This window comes from Girardinichthys multiradiatus, chromosome 18 (genome assembly GCF_021462225.1).
Source record: "Girardinichthys multiradiatus isolate DD_20200921_A chromosome 18, DD_fGirMul_XY1, whole genome shotgun sequence".
NCBI classification, from domain to species: Eukaryota; Metazoa; Chordata; class Actinopteri; order Cyprinodontiformes; family Goodeidae; genus Girardinichthys; species Girardinichthys multiradiatus.
The window spans coordinates 7504160-7521700 of NC_061810.1; the positions used below are offsets into that span (position 1 = coordinate 7504160).

General features: G+C 37.7%; 1 protein-coding gene across 1 annotated transcript; it reads left to right on the forward strand.

The window, feature by feature from the left end:
- The first annotated feature begins 5831 nt into the window (after window positions 1-5831).
- On the forward strand, window positions 5832-10508 carry LOC124884653 (E3 ubiquitin-protein ligase rnf152-B). Its single transcript, XM_047392691.1, has one exon. It carries the CDS (start codon window positions 6218-6220, stop codon window positions 6986-6988), a length of 771 nt encoding a protein of 256 aa, XP_047248647.1. The 5' UTR covers window positions 5832-6217; the 3' UTR covers window positions 6989-10508.
- The last annotated feature ends 7033 nt before the right edge of the window (window positions 10509-17541 follow it).

Genomic DNA, 17541 nt, shown 5'->3' on the forward strand with positions numbered 1-17541 from the left:
ATCTGTGCATACAGCACCTCTCTCTGCTGCTCACTGCCCCAGAGATCACTGATGGCAGCCCGTGATGGTGGAGAGAAAGAGAAGCACTTTGTTGACATTATTCACTGCAGCTGATAAGGACGCTGCACACATGTGATTAGTGCAGAAAGGTCATTACCCCCTGTGGGAACACCACCAGTTTACAGAAACATATAAAGCAGTTCACCCTCAAGATAACCCAAAGCTGCAAAACAGCTGAAGGAGGAGGAGGAGGGGGATCTCCAAACCAGACCCCTGACACAGAGACAGAGGTCTGGCACAGGCCTTTCTGGAAAAAATCGGAAATATCTAGGTAATCTCCAGCAGAAATACATATTTTCCACAGTGTTATTTGTGATCAGAGAAACAATTCTAGCACACTGTTATCAACTATCATATATTCAGTCAATTGGCAAAAAATCGTAATAGTTTTTTTAACTCATAAATGTACACTTATATAAACATATATACCTCAAACCTGAAATATAAATATGGCTGAATATAATAACCCCTATCTGTTACCTGTTGAAGCAAAAATAGTATTCCTATTTAGATTACATGCAGATTACTCTTACAGATTAAATTATTTTAATCAATTTGTTATATCACCAAGATGATTCACAGAGAACCATGGATAAAGGAATTATTTTTATACCGTTACATTCTTTTATTTTGTTGTAGTTAGTTTAGTGCCCAAAACCTTTGTCCCATGTTTCATAATAATATTAATCAACAAACTAAAGGCAAAATCACAAAATTATTATGATCAGAACATTTAAGGTAAAGTATCGTATTGGTATTGGTATTGGTATCGGAGATACTAGCCCTGTATTTACTTGGTATTGGATCAATACCAAAATTTCCTGTGTCGCCCACCTCTAATGAGAGGGGACCACCTAAGTTTATATCTGAATGTCCTAAACCAGCTCTATATGGATTTTAAGAAAGTTGGGAAACAGACTTAAACACGACGATTGAAGATCAACTCTGGTCAGAGTTATGTCAAGACAGTTTATCTGTCACTATCAATGCTTGGTATACAGTAGGCTTGTCTACTGTTATTTTGTTCATCAGCTATGTGACCCAGAGATAGGCACTTAGCCTATCAGATAAGTGCTTTCGATGCGCCGCAGAGGTGGGTTCTTTCCTATGCTGTTCTTGGTTGTGTGTGAAGGTGAGAGATTTCTGGACTGACCTTTGTGATGGTGTGACTAAGATCACTTAACCTGCATTACCTGTTGATCCACAACTTTGCTTGTCGGGGAACCTTATGAAAATTGACCAACCTCTTAACAAATTTCAGGTGAAGTTTTTTGGAAATATCCAGAGCCCAGAAAGTGCATTCCTACTGCATATAGGTTTGATTCTCCTCTATCAATAATTAAATGGTGCTGGATATGAACAAGGTACACAACCTTTGGAATAAGTAACATATAACCGTAGAAACCTTAGAAAGAGATTAACTTTCAATAAAGTCTGGCAACCTTTTTTAAATTATATGGATAATGTGACATTGAACTGTTACTGACTTCAAGACACTGAACATTTTCTTTAAATTAATGAAGCATCATCTTGGGAGGGGGGTCTGATGGTATGTGTTTGTTTATGTATAACATTTTAAATAAAATATATTTAAAAAATTGTCAGCGATCCTACCACAAAGACAAAAACTGGCTCCACAGGAAAGGAGCCATAGAATAAAACTCTGTTATATGGGGATGTGTTCCTTTAGTTCAAACTCTTCCATCACAGGTGAACTATAAAACAGCAGCCACCCTTCATAATATTGAGCTGTTGTAAAATAATAATTGTTTGGTTATTTTGGAATGATTATTAATTGTAATTATTAGCCACTGCGAATAAAAACAATTAATAATCATTCCAAAATCCTTGACAAAGAGTGAATATTTCATTTTAGCCAAACAACTTTTGGTCTGTCAGGTATTGTCTTGCGAATACAATCCCAATGCAGCGGTATTATAGAACAATCAGTGAAAGAGTGAATCCGAGCATTGTCGTTCTCAAACAGCAAGCAATGCACATATATACAGAATAAACACACAACAATGACTTTCCAAACGAACAATTTATTAACAAAATACATCATCTTCATATTAAATTACTTCATTAGCAAACTCCTTAACTAAGCTAGTAACATTCCCTAACGGTTAAGTAAAAATAAAATAATAAGGAAAAGTAACTATAGAAATGGGGAACAAAAGCATAAAACTTGGTTTGGTTAAAAATGTGCATTCTGGGAACTGAGTTACCTCACATTTCTCTTTGAGTGTGTGTAGTTCACTGGTTGTTCCACCCAATGGCTGTCCCAACAAAGCACTGGAATCCCTCTAGGTTGAGTGCTCAGTCCACTGCTGTTCACACTGTTAACACACAAGCGTGCTTTCACATATAAGGAAAACCTGATTGTTAAATCTGCATTTAAGACCGCAGTAGTGGGACTCTTTCATGTGAATGATGAATCAACGTACAGTAAGGAATTTAAACAGCTGGTGGTCTGGTGCAGAGACAACCACCTGGTAAGTAAGGACAAAACGAAGAAGATGATCATCAACTTCTGGAGGTCACACCCTCAAATGCAGCTACCATGCAGTACAGAGTGGAGGCTAGCATTAAATTCCTTGGAGGGCAGATCCCACCTAGTCAAACAACACTACTGGGATTCTGAAATGGGCCAAGCAAAGACAGCACCTTCTAAAGAAATCAAAATAAAACCCTCCATATCAGCATCCTCGCAGCATTCTACAGAGCTGTGGTTGGTAATGTGTTATTGTACTGCATCTCAGCAAGATGCTGCAGTATTTCAGGCAAGAAGACCCTGCAGAGAACATTGAGAGGAGCTGAAAAAGTCATTGGATTGTATCCACCCTCTGTCCAGAATCTGTTTCAGAGCTTCTATCTCTGAAACAGAGAAACAGACAGGGCTCTGAACATTATCAGAGACTCCTCACAGCCTCTCCATAAACTTTGTAAACTACGGCCGTCAACAGTACCGAGACATCAAAAGCAGATCCACCAGACTGCTGCACAGGTTTGTGCTTTAAGGAGCTCACCTGCAGAACCACTTTCAGAATTATGCACTTTTAATTGTTACACATTTTTAAATAAGTTTTGTGTTTTTTATTCATTTCCCAGACAAAAGCTTTCTTTTTGCATGCAATTAAATGCCACTAAATTAATTTGACCTGATATATTTTCATTATCACACATAGAGAATTGGAGAACCTTTCTTTTCCAGAACTGAAAACATACTTTGTGAGGTTGCTTTATTGTTTTAACAAGATGTCAAACCGCAAAATAATCCTCTTCAGCTTTTATATCAGCAAAGAATGTTAACTTCAGTGTGAAGCCTCTTATCAGTAAGTGAGAACTATTTATAACACAGTGTCTTGGCTGTACCCAATGATAGATGTCTAGTATGTACAGCTGGGTAAGCACATGTTATACACAACATTATTTTCGAGAAGGATAGTTTAATTATCGGATCAGACCACAACCTCAATCACTGCAGAATAATCAGCTTCTGTGGCTTCTGAAATGGCTGCAGTGTTCCTTTGAGTCAACATCCGTTTGTCCTTTCTGTTCTGTTTGGCTGTATTTCTCCTGTCCCTAAACAGATCAGGATTCATCTGGCTGCATCTGTGGTTTATCATAGCATCAGTTAACTCCAGGGGTCTAGCAATGTTGTAAGCCCCAGTGCTTCGCAAAAATATTCACACCTTTGAACTTTTACATGATTTTTCATGTTACAACCAAAAACTTCAGTGTATGTTATTGGGATATTATGAGATGGGTAAACATACAGTAAAACATAATGAAGTGGAAGGAAAAGAATAATCCATTTTCTGTTTTTTCAACAAATGAAAATCAGGAAGGTGTGCATATTTATCCAGGCCCTTTGAATCTGATGCCAACTTCATAATATATAGTGCAAACATTAGACAATACTAGTGAGCAAGCAGCATCATGAGGATTAAAGAACACAGCAGACAGGTCAGAGGTCCAGAGACCTGAGACTCTGGTGGAGGTTCAGCACAGGACAACAACCCTGAACAGTGTTACATGTGATAAATAGCCTAGACCAGGGGTCAGCAAGCATTTAAATGCAAAGAGACATATTTTCCCTCACTTCCAGTAAATACATTTCTTTAGAGCTGTAAAACCCTTCAACAAATGATCAAGTTTAATGCAGTCATATTCAATAAATTAGAATATTACTGAAAAGTTAACTTATTTCAGTGACTCAATTCACTGAGTAAAACACATTATATAGACTATTTACGCACAGACTGGTGTTTAAACGCCTGTATTTCGGTTAATTATGATGATTTCTCGCTTAAAGGTAATAAAAACAAGACCTTTAAGATTAGAATATTACATCAGACCAATAAAAAAAAACCTTTTTAATGCAGAAATGTGGACTTAATGAAAAGTAGGTATGATACATGCTTAAAGGCTGTTAGTTTAGAGAGGTAATTTTAATCTGAGAAACGAGCCTCATTGGAGCCTCATATTCGCATTTTTGAGTATGACTGTATATAATTACTATATAAAATGTATGTTTGACTGTTGAATTAGAGAGACAGTGTTATATTTTTATTTTGGGGTTTTAGAAAAATGAAAACTCAATTTTGAAAACAACAATAAGTAGATCCACCATATCTCTACAAAGCAGCTGCCTCAAGCTGTTACAGTGCTGAACTGCAGGAAACTTATTTTATTCTATTTTGTGTTTATGTTCACTTAAATCCAAGACTCAGTTGAAAGAGTGTGGCTTTTGTTGGTTTAGTTCAACATCAAAACTGCCAACCAATTGATTTGATGACTTGAAAATTCCACTTTGTGGGACATTAAGAAAGCCTAATGAAAAAAAATATTTCTTATACTATTAGTCTCATTCTGTTGGGGAGTTTCTGTGCAGATATTGAACTAAATAAAAAAACGGCAATATATCTGCTTTTATTAACATGTTTATGTATAAAAACAGTGTTCAGTTCTACATACATCTTTGACTAAAATTATTAAGAGCCACAGAGGAGGGTCCAAAGGGTCACATGTGGCTCCGGAGGTTGCAGACCCCTGGGCTAGACCTAAATGTAACTAAGAATCTCTGGCAATACCTAAAAATTACTCTTCACAGACGCTCTTCATCCAGTCTTACTGAGCTTGAGCCATTTTGCAAAGACAAATGGGCAAAAGTTTCAGTCTCATTCCTCAAAAGAACCAGACTTAGCTGGAATTTCAGTGAAATGTGGTTCAGCAGTGACTTAGCGGGAGATTATACATGTGCACCACGTTTTTCAGATTTGTATTGATAAAAAAAGAAAGCATTTGAAAACCATGTATTATTATGTGAAAATATTCAGAGATTATTAATATTTTACAAGCCACTGCATATTTTATTTAAGGTTTATGGGACGTTTAATGTATTCAGTGGTATAATTTGCTTTTGAATGGATTCATTCATTGTTTGAACAAAATAAATTAGATTTTGGTGTGACTGATTGTGATTTTCTGTTTCAGTTTGTATTTTTTCTACTCCAGTTTTGCATCAGACCTATACACCACAGTGTTGCGTGAGTTTTCCAAAAAAAAAAAAAAGAAGAAACTTTTGTACTAAACACCCAATTTAGGCCGAATATGAAATCAGCACCACGAGACGATGAAGTGAAGTTGTTTTGCCAACACATTAAATAGTGACACGCTGACTGTCAGAGGTCAAACAGAGTGACAACGTGTTGGAGAAACAGCTGGACCCATCTGACGTCCATGAGCCACACACGTTCTTTGTTCCGGGAAACAATGAAGTGACGCCCACGGTCGTCCAAATGAGCGCATCCCACTGTACGCAGCATCTACGTAATGTGTCTGCTGGAGCGCTGAGAACAACAACAGGCACTCGGGACTGAGGGATGCTGCTGGGACTCAGTGGATGATGCGCCCCACGCCCCACGCTCCGCAGGAATCACCGCCATTACATCAGCCCTACCCACAGAGCCGTTTAATCACCGTCTCTACCGGGGATCCCGGCCGTTTGGACCGAGCGGCGGGGATTATTAAAAAACACCGCGGGAATGATGGCGTTTCAATGAAAGCAGTGGAGGGGAGGGGGGGGAACGGAGACGTGCACCGTCATCAGCATCTGCCCGTCAGCTCCCTTTGTTTTCACCGGAGAACGTGAATGGCGAGAGATGACATGGCAGAGGCAGACGTGCCGTCAAACGGAGCGGAGCCCCCCGGTGAGGCCTCTCCGGCGTTCCCCTATGAGGAGTACGAATGCAAAATCTGTTACAATTACTTCGACCTTGACCGGCGGGCTCCGAAGATCCTGGAGTGTTTGCACACGTTCTGCGAGGAGTGCCTGAACACGCTTCACCTCCGGGAGGAGCGGCCATGGCGCATCAGCTGCCCCGTTTGTCGCCACCGGACGCCCGTCCCGGACTATCGGATCCAGAATCTGCCCAACAACACCAAGGTGACAGAGGATTTCCCTCTCTACATCGACTCAGACCCCCTTCCGCAGGACGCCCTGCCGCCATACCCCCCGCCGCTGCATCCGGCTCTTGTCGCGCTCCGCCGGGAGGAGGCGTCGGGCGCGTCCGGTGCCAGCCAGGCGACCCCTTCCACTACGGTGTCCACAGCCACGACCCTCTCTCAGGACTCCGTGCGCTACGACAGCTGTCAGAGCTGCAAGAGGGTGGCGCTGACCACCGGATGCGTGTGCGTGATTTTTTCGTTCCTGTCCATGCTGGTGCTGCTGTTTATGGGCCTGATCTTTGTGCACAGCCACAGCATCCCCCCATCTCCGGCCGGACCCATCTGCCTGTCGGTCGCCAGCATCCTGGCCATGTTCTCGGTGGTCGTCACGTGGCTCATCTGCTGGCTCAAATACAGACCTGACCACGAGACAGGCCGCGGGTCCGCCACCAGTAACTCCAGGAGGAACGCCTGATTGGCTGCTGGCTCTGATGCAGGGGGGCAGTGTGTGTTATCATGTACATAGAAGCCTCCTGGCAAGTCATTCTCCTGGTCCCTTTACTCGTTTTAGGGACAAATCTTGCCCAAAATGGCCTTTTACCAGTATAGCAACCACCCAAAGGCCTTCATGTTGTTTGGAGCAATATAGGCCAACTTGATCCTTGATAATCCGTTCCTAAACTTATGCACTTGACTTTAAGGTGGTAGCTGACTGGACGTGTTGATGAGTGAACTTCATACTTTGACTCCCTCATTGGGGTGTATTTGGTTGGATAAATGATTATGAAGTGCGTATATTTGGATTTGATATCCCTTTCCTTACTGTCCAGCTATATAATATGCATTTTCCCCACCATGCCACTCACTGTATGAAAACTGTCAACAATGATTCACTCATATCTCAAAAAAGCACCAATGTTAATTGTACAGATGTGTTCACTTTTGAGTTTTTGGATAAAAGGGTTTGGTTCTGATAGAGGATTGCTGTGTGTTTATGTGGTGGATCTTTAAATCGGATCTCAACCAAGCCACGCCCACACCGGAATCATGTAAATAGGTCACAAGTGTGGAGAACTGCTGTGGGATATTTGGTGTGATCAGCCTTTTTTAGAGACCTTCCTTTGTGCTTTACCTTTATCTTGCAGGATTACACTGTTTTTACTGCCCACCTCTTCCAAGCAAAGTTATACATAGAGACAGCTTGTGATTTTGAACCTGTGTTTTGCTACTTTTGTGCATGTGAGGTCATTCTGTTCCTTTCCTCACTTTCTAAAGAAAGAGACAAGTTTGTCTCATGACTTTTGTGCCTCACCGTATTTTTAAATTAAGTAACTTCACTGCTATCAGAATCAGAATCAGGCAGCATCAAACCTGGGTAACAAATGGGGATTCCCTCATCTGCCCTCACCATTTATTCACACTGAATAAAGGGTTTTCCAACGTATAGCACTTTTTTGTATGTAAGAATGATGTAAAAGCTTTTGCATGTTGCTTTGGAGAGGGAGAATGTTAAGCAGGTACAGTCCAGATTCCCACTTCAGCTGCTTCCAAGTTCACCTATTTTCTTCCTTCAAAGCCATAGTTAAGGATTCAATCACCTTAAAAGGCTCAGCTAGTAGGTTTTAAATGGGTTCATTCACTGTCAAACTGGCCCCTTTGAGCTCCTCATGAGTGATGACTTGGTCTGGAACCTAATTAATTAGCTATACTCATAAAGCAGACAGTTACAATAAAACTGGTGTAACAGCATTCATACACTTATTCAAGTACTATCAACATGAAGTGCTTAGATCTGGGTTTGATACCACTTCCCTTACAGTCCAGCTATAAAACAACTAGGTTAGTTAAATTTCAACAAATAATTAAAATCTATTTGATTTATGATTAAGGCAGTGAAACTTTACTGAAATGGAAATAAAGGTTTCAATATTAGAGGCAACCACAGCTAATATGATCAGCTCACAACTTTGACCTTAGCATTAGCGTAGTGACTAATGTAGTTAATCAAGTTCTCAACTTTTAATAAATCAATCTATTTATTCATAATACAAACCACAGAAGCTTATCTGCCTCTTTGTTCTCTACTGAAGACAACCTAATCACCTGCACTGATAAAACAGACTGTTTAACCAGTAACAATGGTTGCACAATTGGCAAATGATGTACCTTAGTAGATTTTAACCAACATTTCTGAAATCATGTGAGCTCAACATGCTAAAAAACATTCCATACATGTTTTAAAATGTACTTACTCTGCTAAATGAGTTAAATTATAACCATTAATCATTTAGATCTTTTTACTTTTCTGGATTAATAAGAATGTTTTTTTTTCCATTAAGGGATTAAATGTTTCCAAAATGGTAATAAACTTTTTTAATCCATTCTTACAAGGTGACATGTAAAACTTTCCCCTAATCCCTAAGGCTAAATTAATTTGTTTACTGGCACCAACAGCCTCAGATTTAAGAAAGCTGGCTTGCTAGTTGCTATATATGCTTGCTGCTAATTTTGATAAATCAGAAACTTCAATTTTTTTTCCAGCACAGAGTCCTTCCCATCCACATGTCTTCATTCATATTAATTTATAATACAACACATTTCAGCCTCACCGTTCTCTGCTTTCAAGAGCCTAGTTAGGGTCAGTGATAAAAAAAAAAAATTTAATTTAACCAATAAAACTTTCAGTAGATGTTAATTAACTAATTGAAAATGTAGATACTCAACTAAATTAATGAAATTCTGACTATTTATTTAAGATCATTTAGCTAATCTCTATTATTCTCCATGTTAAAAAGAAGCTAGCAAGCAAACATCCCAAAATTAATATAAGATTCAGGCAAAAATGATACTCAAACAGGGCCCCATGTAAATCTTTTCACTTTCAAGCACAGCTCATTGTGTCGCTCATTAGCAGCAACTCATTTAAGGCTAAGAAGCTCAGCTTTGCTAGCAAGCTTACCTTTAGCACTAGCGCTTCGGCTAAACTAGTTAAAGCTGAATACAAATTTTAATTCTTGCTCCAACACAAAAGCTTTCTTAACCAAGTGTCTTATAACAGCTCTTAACGTTTGCTAACATGATGTATTCATTAACAATACAACACTTATCTTCTAGATACCGCACCAGAGGAAGAAGAACACCAGTTACCTAAACCAACATCTTCTGTAAAATTCTGTTTAAAATTATCAGGTAGGATTTGTTACCAAAATAAAGTAGCTAATGTTGTTAGCATTTTACCATTACAGAACATTGCATTTACGAACTAATTTACTTGATTACATTTTAAATAATTCTAATGGCTAGTACCCTCCAAGATGATTTTTTTTGTGTATGTGGCTGACTTTATATAGATGCATTAGGATTATGGGTGTTGAAAGCTGGTGCTGTCCAGCAACTATACTGATACGCTGCAGATGTTGAAACGAGAATACTTCCACCTTAAATGCTATCTGGAATACACTTTAGGTCTGAGTGGAATACAACAAAACCAACAAAAATCAGGATCAGGATCAGATGGAAGTGGGCTAAACTGGAGGGTGTATTTTGTCAATGCATAATTCTGTCCCTGCAACCCTAAGTCTTTTGTAAAAGAAATGTCAGCACCTGTTCCGTGGTGACTTGTATTAGTCTCATACCTACAAAAGGTGAGACCAAATTGTTTTTCTCTAGGAAAGCCAGTTTACCAGGATTATTGATGGTTAATGAGCTTGAGCCCTGGCAATCTGATTGTGTGAATCATCCTGCTCGACGTTTTTCCCAACACGTACAATGCACTTTCACCCTCTTATTTGACACAAGTAATGGGGTAAACCTTTGACCAATGTAAGCGTAATGTATTTATTTCCGAGGACCTAAAAAAAGTTGTCGGTTTTTATGAGAATCTGTGGTTGTTGTTCCAAATGTACCAGATGTATTTGCACAGAGAAATGTTCTTTTTGTGCTGTTTTACATTCATAAACACATTTCAGTAATAAAGGAAACATGGATACCAGTCACACTGGTTTGATCTGTGTCTCTACAGGATGAAAACAACAGCTGATGGAGAGGCCTGCTATTTAGGCTGTTTCTTTCCTGGTGTTAGGTCTTACATAATATGGCTCACAATAAACTGAGTATGATCCAATTTGACACATTAAACTATGTGCAGTGCATCAAATGTGCCCCCTACTGGATATGCAAGGATATTACATGCTTGTATACAAAAATAAATAAATGAAATTAAATCCCTTCCCAGTGTCAGGCACCAGGGTGGTTGCATTTCTCACGTAGGCCTTGCAGAGTAAACCTCTGGTGGTACAAGCTTGATGAAAAGTAAATAGATTTTTTTTCTCAGAGCAAGCTAAATGCTGATGTTCTGTTAATGTCTCAGAGATTAGTCATGCCTGTCCATACAAGGCCTCCCTGTTGGCTGAAATAAAACAAGCTTTTCAGGAGCAGGACTGATAAAAGCCAGAGTGATCCATTCAGCAGCTAACTGCGGATGCATGCATGCGTCACATCACATGCTTAACCAAAAAGTTCCATAACCAACATGACGCATTTATTAAAGATGTCGCATAGCTCATAAGCTTTTAGGCCACACTGCCTTCATGATTTATCAACAGTTTATAAACAAGTCTGTATTTACTGGAACTGAGGGCTGTTGAATCCAGGTATGTTTCCTATAAAACAGCGTATGATCAGGTTCTCAAACTGTTTTCAGATATATGCAAAAGAAAATGTTGTTACAGGCTAATTGCCAGCAATACAGAAAACAAATTAGCAATTACTTGAAGTTAATATTCCAAATGACACAAAATGATCAGTAGTTATTTGCTACAGACAGACAGATAATAATAATAAGTCCAGTTAAGAACCAGACAAGAACTCCAAGCATTAACTAAAACAGACAGCAGTGAATTTAGAAAAAAAATGTGTGTTGCTACTTTTACTGCTTTCTGTTTACCGTTAAAGTTGAAACATGGATCTCAAGAAGCCATTAAACCCAACGTAATGTCCTGGTTATAAGTCAGAAAACCAGTGAGATTAACCAATTCTTCACAATGAACTGTTCAGCAATACAAGCCAATAATGGTGTACCTCTACACTCCTTACATTCAAATAGAAAAAGGGACAGATTCATAGAAGTTCTATATGCGTATACCGTCAGGTAAAACATTGTGGAGAACGTATTCATAGAACGATATATGTAGAGATTTACACTGTCGGAACTGCAAATAAACTGTGTTGCTGCACATCTTATATCTTTAAACTCACAGAAGCCACACTTGAGTTTAGGGTTGGTGAGAAACTGAGACTTGAAATTTTGTCTTTAAGGGACCTTCCTTTTCTGCTCAGACCAAATTTGAAAATATTTACTTTAAATATGAAGTGTAAATAGATACAATTGTTTATTTTCTTTTTACATAATGAAACAACTTGTTTTGTGGTACTGTTTTTGAATGACAGCATAGTGGTACTTAGTCATTTGTAAGGTGAAACTTGCTATAAAAAAGGACCCCTGTTTAATAATATAAACTACAACTAACTAGTCAAAAGACAAAAGAAAGAAAAAAAAGAAACCCAGGTTGGGATATTGTCAGACCTACCTCCAAGTTTTCAAATGTGGGACCACTTTGGTATATCCTGCGAGATATACCAAAGACAAAAGCCATAATGAACTCACTGGTCTCTTCCTGCTGGATCTAAATGCTACTTTTGGCAATGTCTATCTATCTATCTATCTATCTATCTATCTATCTATCTATCTATCTATCTATCTATCTATCTATCTATCTATCTATCTATCTATCTATCTATCTATCTATCTATCTATCTATCTATCTATCTATCTATCTATCTATCTATCTATCTATCTATCTATCTATCTATCTATCTATCTATCTATCTATCTATCTATCTATCTATCTATCTATCTATCTATCTATCTATCTATCTATCTATCTATCTATCTATCTATCTATCTATCTATCTATCTATCTATCTATCTATCTATCTATCTATCTATCTATCTATCTATCTATCTATCTATCTATCTATCTATCTATCTATCTATCTATCTATCTATCTATCTATCTATCTATCTATCTATCTATCTATCTATCTATCTATCTATCTATCTATCTATCTATCTATCTATCTATCTATCTATCTATCTATCTATCTATCTATCTATCTATCTATCTATCTATCTATCTATCTATCTATCTATCTATCTATCTATCTATCTATCTATCTATCTATCTATCTATCTATCTATCTATCTATCTATCTATCTATCTATCTATCTATCTGTTACAGATATGCTTAAAGACATCAACACATGAATAAGTAGTAGTTTATAAAGACAAAACTGAAAATGTTCTTAGAAATGAGATGCAAAAGAAAGATTCTGTAATGTATTAGGAAGAAAGTATAAGAAAATTGGTATAAATTTAAATGGTTCCTTTTAATTTTGCTCCAAGTCATTTATTGTTTAATTTATTAATAACAAATTAAACGATCTGTTTTCATGATATGTTGCTTAAATTTGTTAAAAAAAAACTTGGTGATACAACTCTTAGCAAGCAAAAGGCAAATTTATGACATTCGCTTAGCTGCGTCACACGCAACAAAACTTCACACAAAGTTGCGTTTCTTCACACAAAATGGTTGCAGCTGGTCCGTGTGTGTTTTCGTAGTTGGATATTCTTGTCTGACACAGTAATTAAAACAAAACAACAACAAAAAAACATTTTGAAAATAAAATATTAAATTGATATGTGAGCATTTGTTCTTTTTATTGGTCATACATGGATGAGCAGAATTTCTTTTAATAAAAAGCAATAAAAGTATAAAATCACTAGTATAAAAAAGTGCGTCCGTCTCTCCATATTCGCACACCTTCCACATCTTAACTTGAGCTACCAAACTATATGCTTCCGCATGTGACATCACAAGCCATATATGGTAGTGGTGAGGGTTTTTGACATTAAATGTCAAATGTGGCCATTTTTATAAAGCAAATATTTATTTTCTTCCAATCTCAACATTTCATATAAGTGTTTATTTTGTATGTTCTTGATCATCTGGTTTCTTTTGTGAGCCAAAAACACATTGGGAAACACCTTTGAGGTATATATAGGAAACAGCGCCTCCTACAGTCACAGTATGAGGTAGTTGCAGAATTAGGTGCCTGTAGGAATGCGAAAAATGGGCCAACTGTTTGTTATTCGTTGCCATTGTTTTTATGTTTTAATTATTTTTAAAAATAAAATGAAAATCAAACTAATTGGAATTTCTACGTATCTGTTTTTGATCCTACAAAAAAGGAAATCAAATAACCAATCAATTTTTGCTTTTCATGGGTTTCTGATGATTTAATTACCAAAACCTGAAAAGATTGTAAATAAAGCAGATGTTATTAATGCAGCTAAGTACTTTACACTAAGCGAGTAAGATTCACACTTAATGATAATAAAATATGAATAACATTACAACAATTATAATTCATCATTTTAAGGTTATAACGTTTTAGTATACTTCTATTACATGACTTGAACCAAATCTTATCCACTTTACAGCTGACTCATGCGTAGAAAATATATCAAATAATCCTACGCCTATACATATATCCTGTAGGATTAAAGTTGGTAAAAGGTGCTCTGCCATTGGTCCCACCGTGTATAAGCAATGGCAAGTCTCAAAGGTTCAAGCCTTTTAATACTCAGAATTATTTGAATGTCAATTTATTTCAATAATTACATTTTGTCATCAAAAACCAATAAAAACACATAAACAAACAAGTTATTAAAACTTGAAAAAAAGGTTAAAATACAAGTTGATTATTTGTTTTCTGGTCAAAAATGGATAAACAGCAATTCCAGTTTTGTTTGACTTTTTTTTTTATATTTAACAAATCTGTCCCCAAAAAGGAATAAAAAATTTGCCTTTTTCTTACACCCTCCAAATCTCACCTGGGCTATCAATGAATATGTAACTCATATACGTCACTGTCCATATATGGCAGGGGTGAGTGTTGTCAACATCTGGCTCACAATGCAACAAATAAACTCGATAGTTTCGTTAAACACTTACCTTTGTCAAAATCGTCACAATTATACATTTTTTTTTTTTTTTCACATGTTCTTTTTCAACTATTTTTATTTTGTGGTAGAACAAATGTGTGAAAACACGTGTAGGACGCACAGAAGAAACACCTAACGTTAAAGATTTGATCTAAATGCATCATGCATTTCAATATACCCTATGTGTTCTGCTTTGTTTGTTGATGCCAATATTTGGGCTTCTGTTTTGATGTCCTCGTTTGTTTGTTTTTTTACCTACAAAATAAAAGCCTTATGCATGGCCACTATTCACAGGCCATAGAATATTAAAAAAAGTCCACATGAACAGTTCACAAATATTGTGCTCAAAGAAAGAGGAAAATACTATTTTTAGCCAAATTGTGAGAAGTTATATTTTTACGTAAACGACATCCGTTTCCTGGCTTTTCTGATAATTGTTATTAGCATGAGTAAAAGAAATGAATTTATCCAATAAGCGCTCTTTGAATGTCCTCCTCCGCGCAGAGCATGTGATGCAACTCATTTATTTCTCATCAGGAGAGATTTCTGACTTTGAGTTTCGTCCCCCGGTAATGGATTCGACACGGGGATTCAGTGTCGCCTTTTAAAAGAAAAGGGGTCGAGGTTTGAGCATCAAGCCTCTTTCTCTGTTTTCTATTTGCCCCCTGTGTGTGTGCATGTTTGTGTGTTTCAGTTTGAATAATATCTAGTTTCACTAAGATCACTCTCAGATTGTCACGTTCGTCAGCCAGAGTCACGGTTCCCTCTTTTGTAACGTTATATAATATCGAAAAATTCTCTTTGATATTGTTTCAGAAATCCTTGTTAATATTTGAACTTCAATCGCGTTAAATCGTTTGTCTAAAAGCCTACAGTGAAATGCACTGGCGCCATAATATTTTCTTCTTAAATGTGAAATTAAAAACAAGCTCACACTCCTTGCATGATAATAAAAAGCACTGAGACCCTCTATTGCAGGTAAAAGGCCCCCGTTAGTCCGGCTTATCCCACCTTCAAATCATTATCAGCGCAGGTTTTTGACAGCGAACATATCATCTAAAGTTGCCCTCCATCCATCGCCAGTAACGAGGAGCCTGTGTGAACTGAAACCCTATGAACCTGTGGAGGATACCTTCCCTGGGTATCTAAATGATGGTGAATGGCAGAGGCCTTCCGCTTTCCTCCACACACCCCACAGGTGAGTGGAGACGCGATCAGGTGCCCGAGGTTCTGCTTTTGCAGAAAGTCACGATGCGCATGACTATTAAAGGAATATATTTCCACGCCAATACAAATCTACTGACTGATACAAAAGATCCTATAAAGATTTTTTTTTTCAGTCAGAATGCATAAAAAACCATCCTTTCTGCCACAAAAGTAGCTGATCTCTTGCTATCTAATTAGAACCGACTAAACGCATAAGCGAACCAAGCAGCTAGGGCCCCCAATGTAACAAGGAGCTCCCGCATTTTTACATAAGTTTACAAAAGGAATTTTCCTGTACAGGCATTAGCGACAATCATGCAAAATCAAAACTTGCCATCCTTCATTTGGATAATGATCAAATATTGCCTTTAAACTGGGTAAGGGCTATTTTCTATCAAATGCAATGACCCAAAGTTAAGCAGTGGCGTCACCAAGTGTGAAAGGAGAGGGGGCCAAGAGGTAATAGCCCCTCTGCACCCCTCTTAGCAAGAATGTCTTTGAGGTATAATATGAATTTAAGATAGAATAGTACATGTTTCATTGAATATTATTATTATTTTTTTTATTGCTCATTTATTTATTATTTTTTTATGTCCTTTTACATTACTAAGTTCTGGCTCTGGCCCAAACACTCCCTCTCCCAAGGTCCTGACAGAACTCCTGAAAATTGGATTCCAGCTCTTGGTTTTGCTGTGCGGCTCCACGTTTATCTGGAAATCCCTTCCAAAAATCAGAAAAATCCCAATATTGGCATTTCCTGAAAATATCAGCTTTAACACCCGAGCTATAGGTACAGACCCTAACAGAATTTTCAGAGGAATTCAATACGATATTACTTAGTTGTAAACTATATTAATACCTATGTTAGACGTATAATGTAGAAATGTCTGAATATTCATGGAATGAAGGAATATTCGTTGAACGTCGGCGCGGGGAAAGAGCTGGAATCCAATTCTGTTTAGGGTCAACCTTGGATCGGCTCTTCTAAACATTTAAAACAAGCTTTTTCGGCAAATTAGCTTCAAATTGTTTTATTTTTATTTTTTTATTAGTGTTCATAAACTTGCATTTTGTGATTTAAAGCGAGCCTTTGTGCTGATTCAGAGCTCAGGAGCGCACATCATTGCATTAGTATCAGATCCTGCGGGGGATGCAGGATGCTGTGACCCGTGACCCCACAAAAAGCAAGACAACTTCTTTGTTTGTGACGACAATGATTATTAGACATCTTTCAGTTGCAAGTTGGGAGGGTGTAAAAATAAATCCTCCATCCAAAGTGGCACTGCACCAGACTGGCTTTACGGCCGCCCTGGCGTCGTATCCTGCTGAGGCGCACGGCCCACATCAGACTGTTCTCGGCTGGCTGGTGCTGCACTCTGAAGAACCACAATAAATTCCTTGAAGTGCACACTCTTTATAGCCATTTGTGTCATATGTGAGGCCGCAGGGTGGAAACAAATTAGAGGCCGTGGGCAACAGCACGCGTTAAACACTTTGGAGATGATATTACGCACAGGTTGGCGCAGAGGATTCTGATCGGATTCTTACTTTTTATGGTGTTTGTAAATCACACCAGCGCAAAAAGCTGCATGGTGTTCAATAATAAAATCCTGCAACTGGCGCAAATGTAAAAGTAGGTTACACAACATATTGTGAAATAAGTTGCGCCAGTAATGGTTGGTCTAAATGTTAACTCTAGCAATTAAACATTCCTTTAAACATTGTTAACTTTGTTTTAAACTCTTTTTAGTAGCCT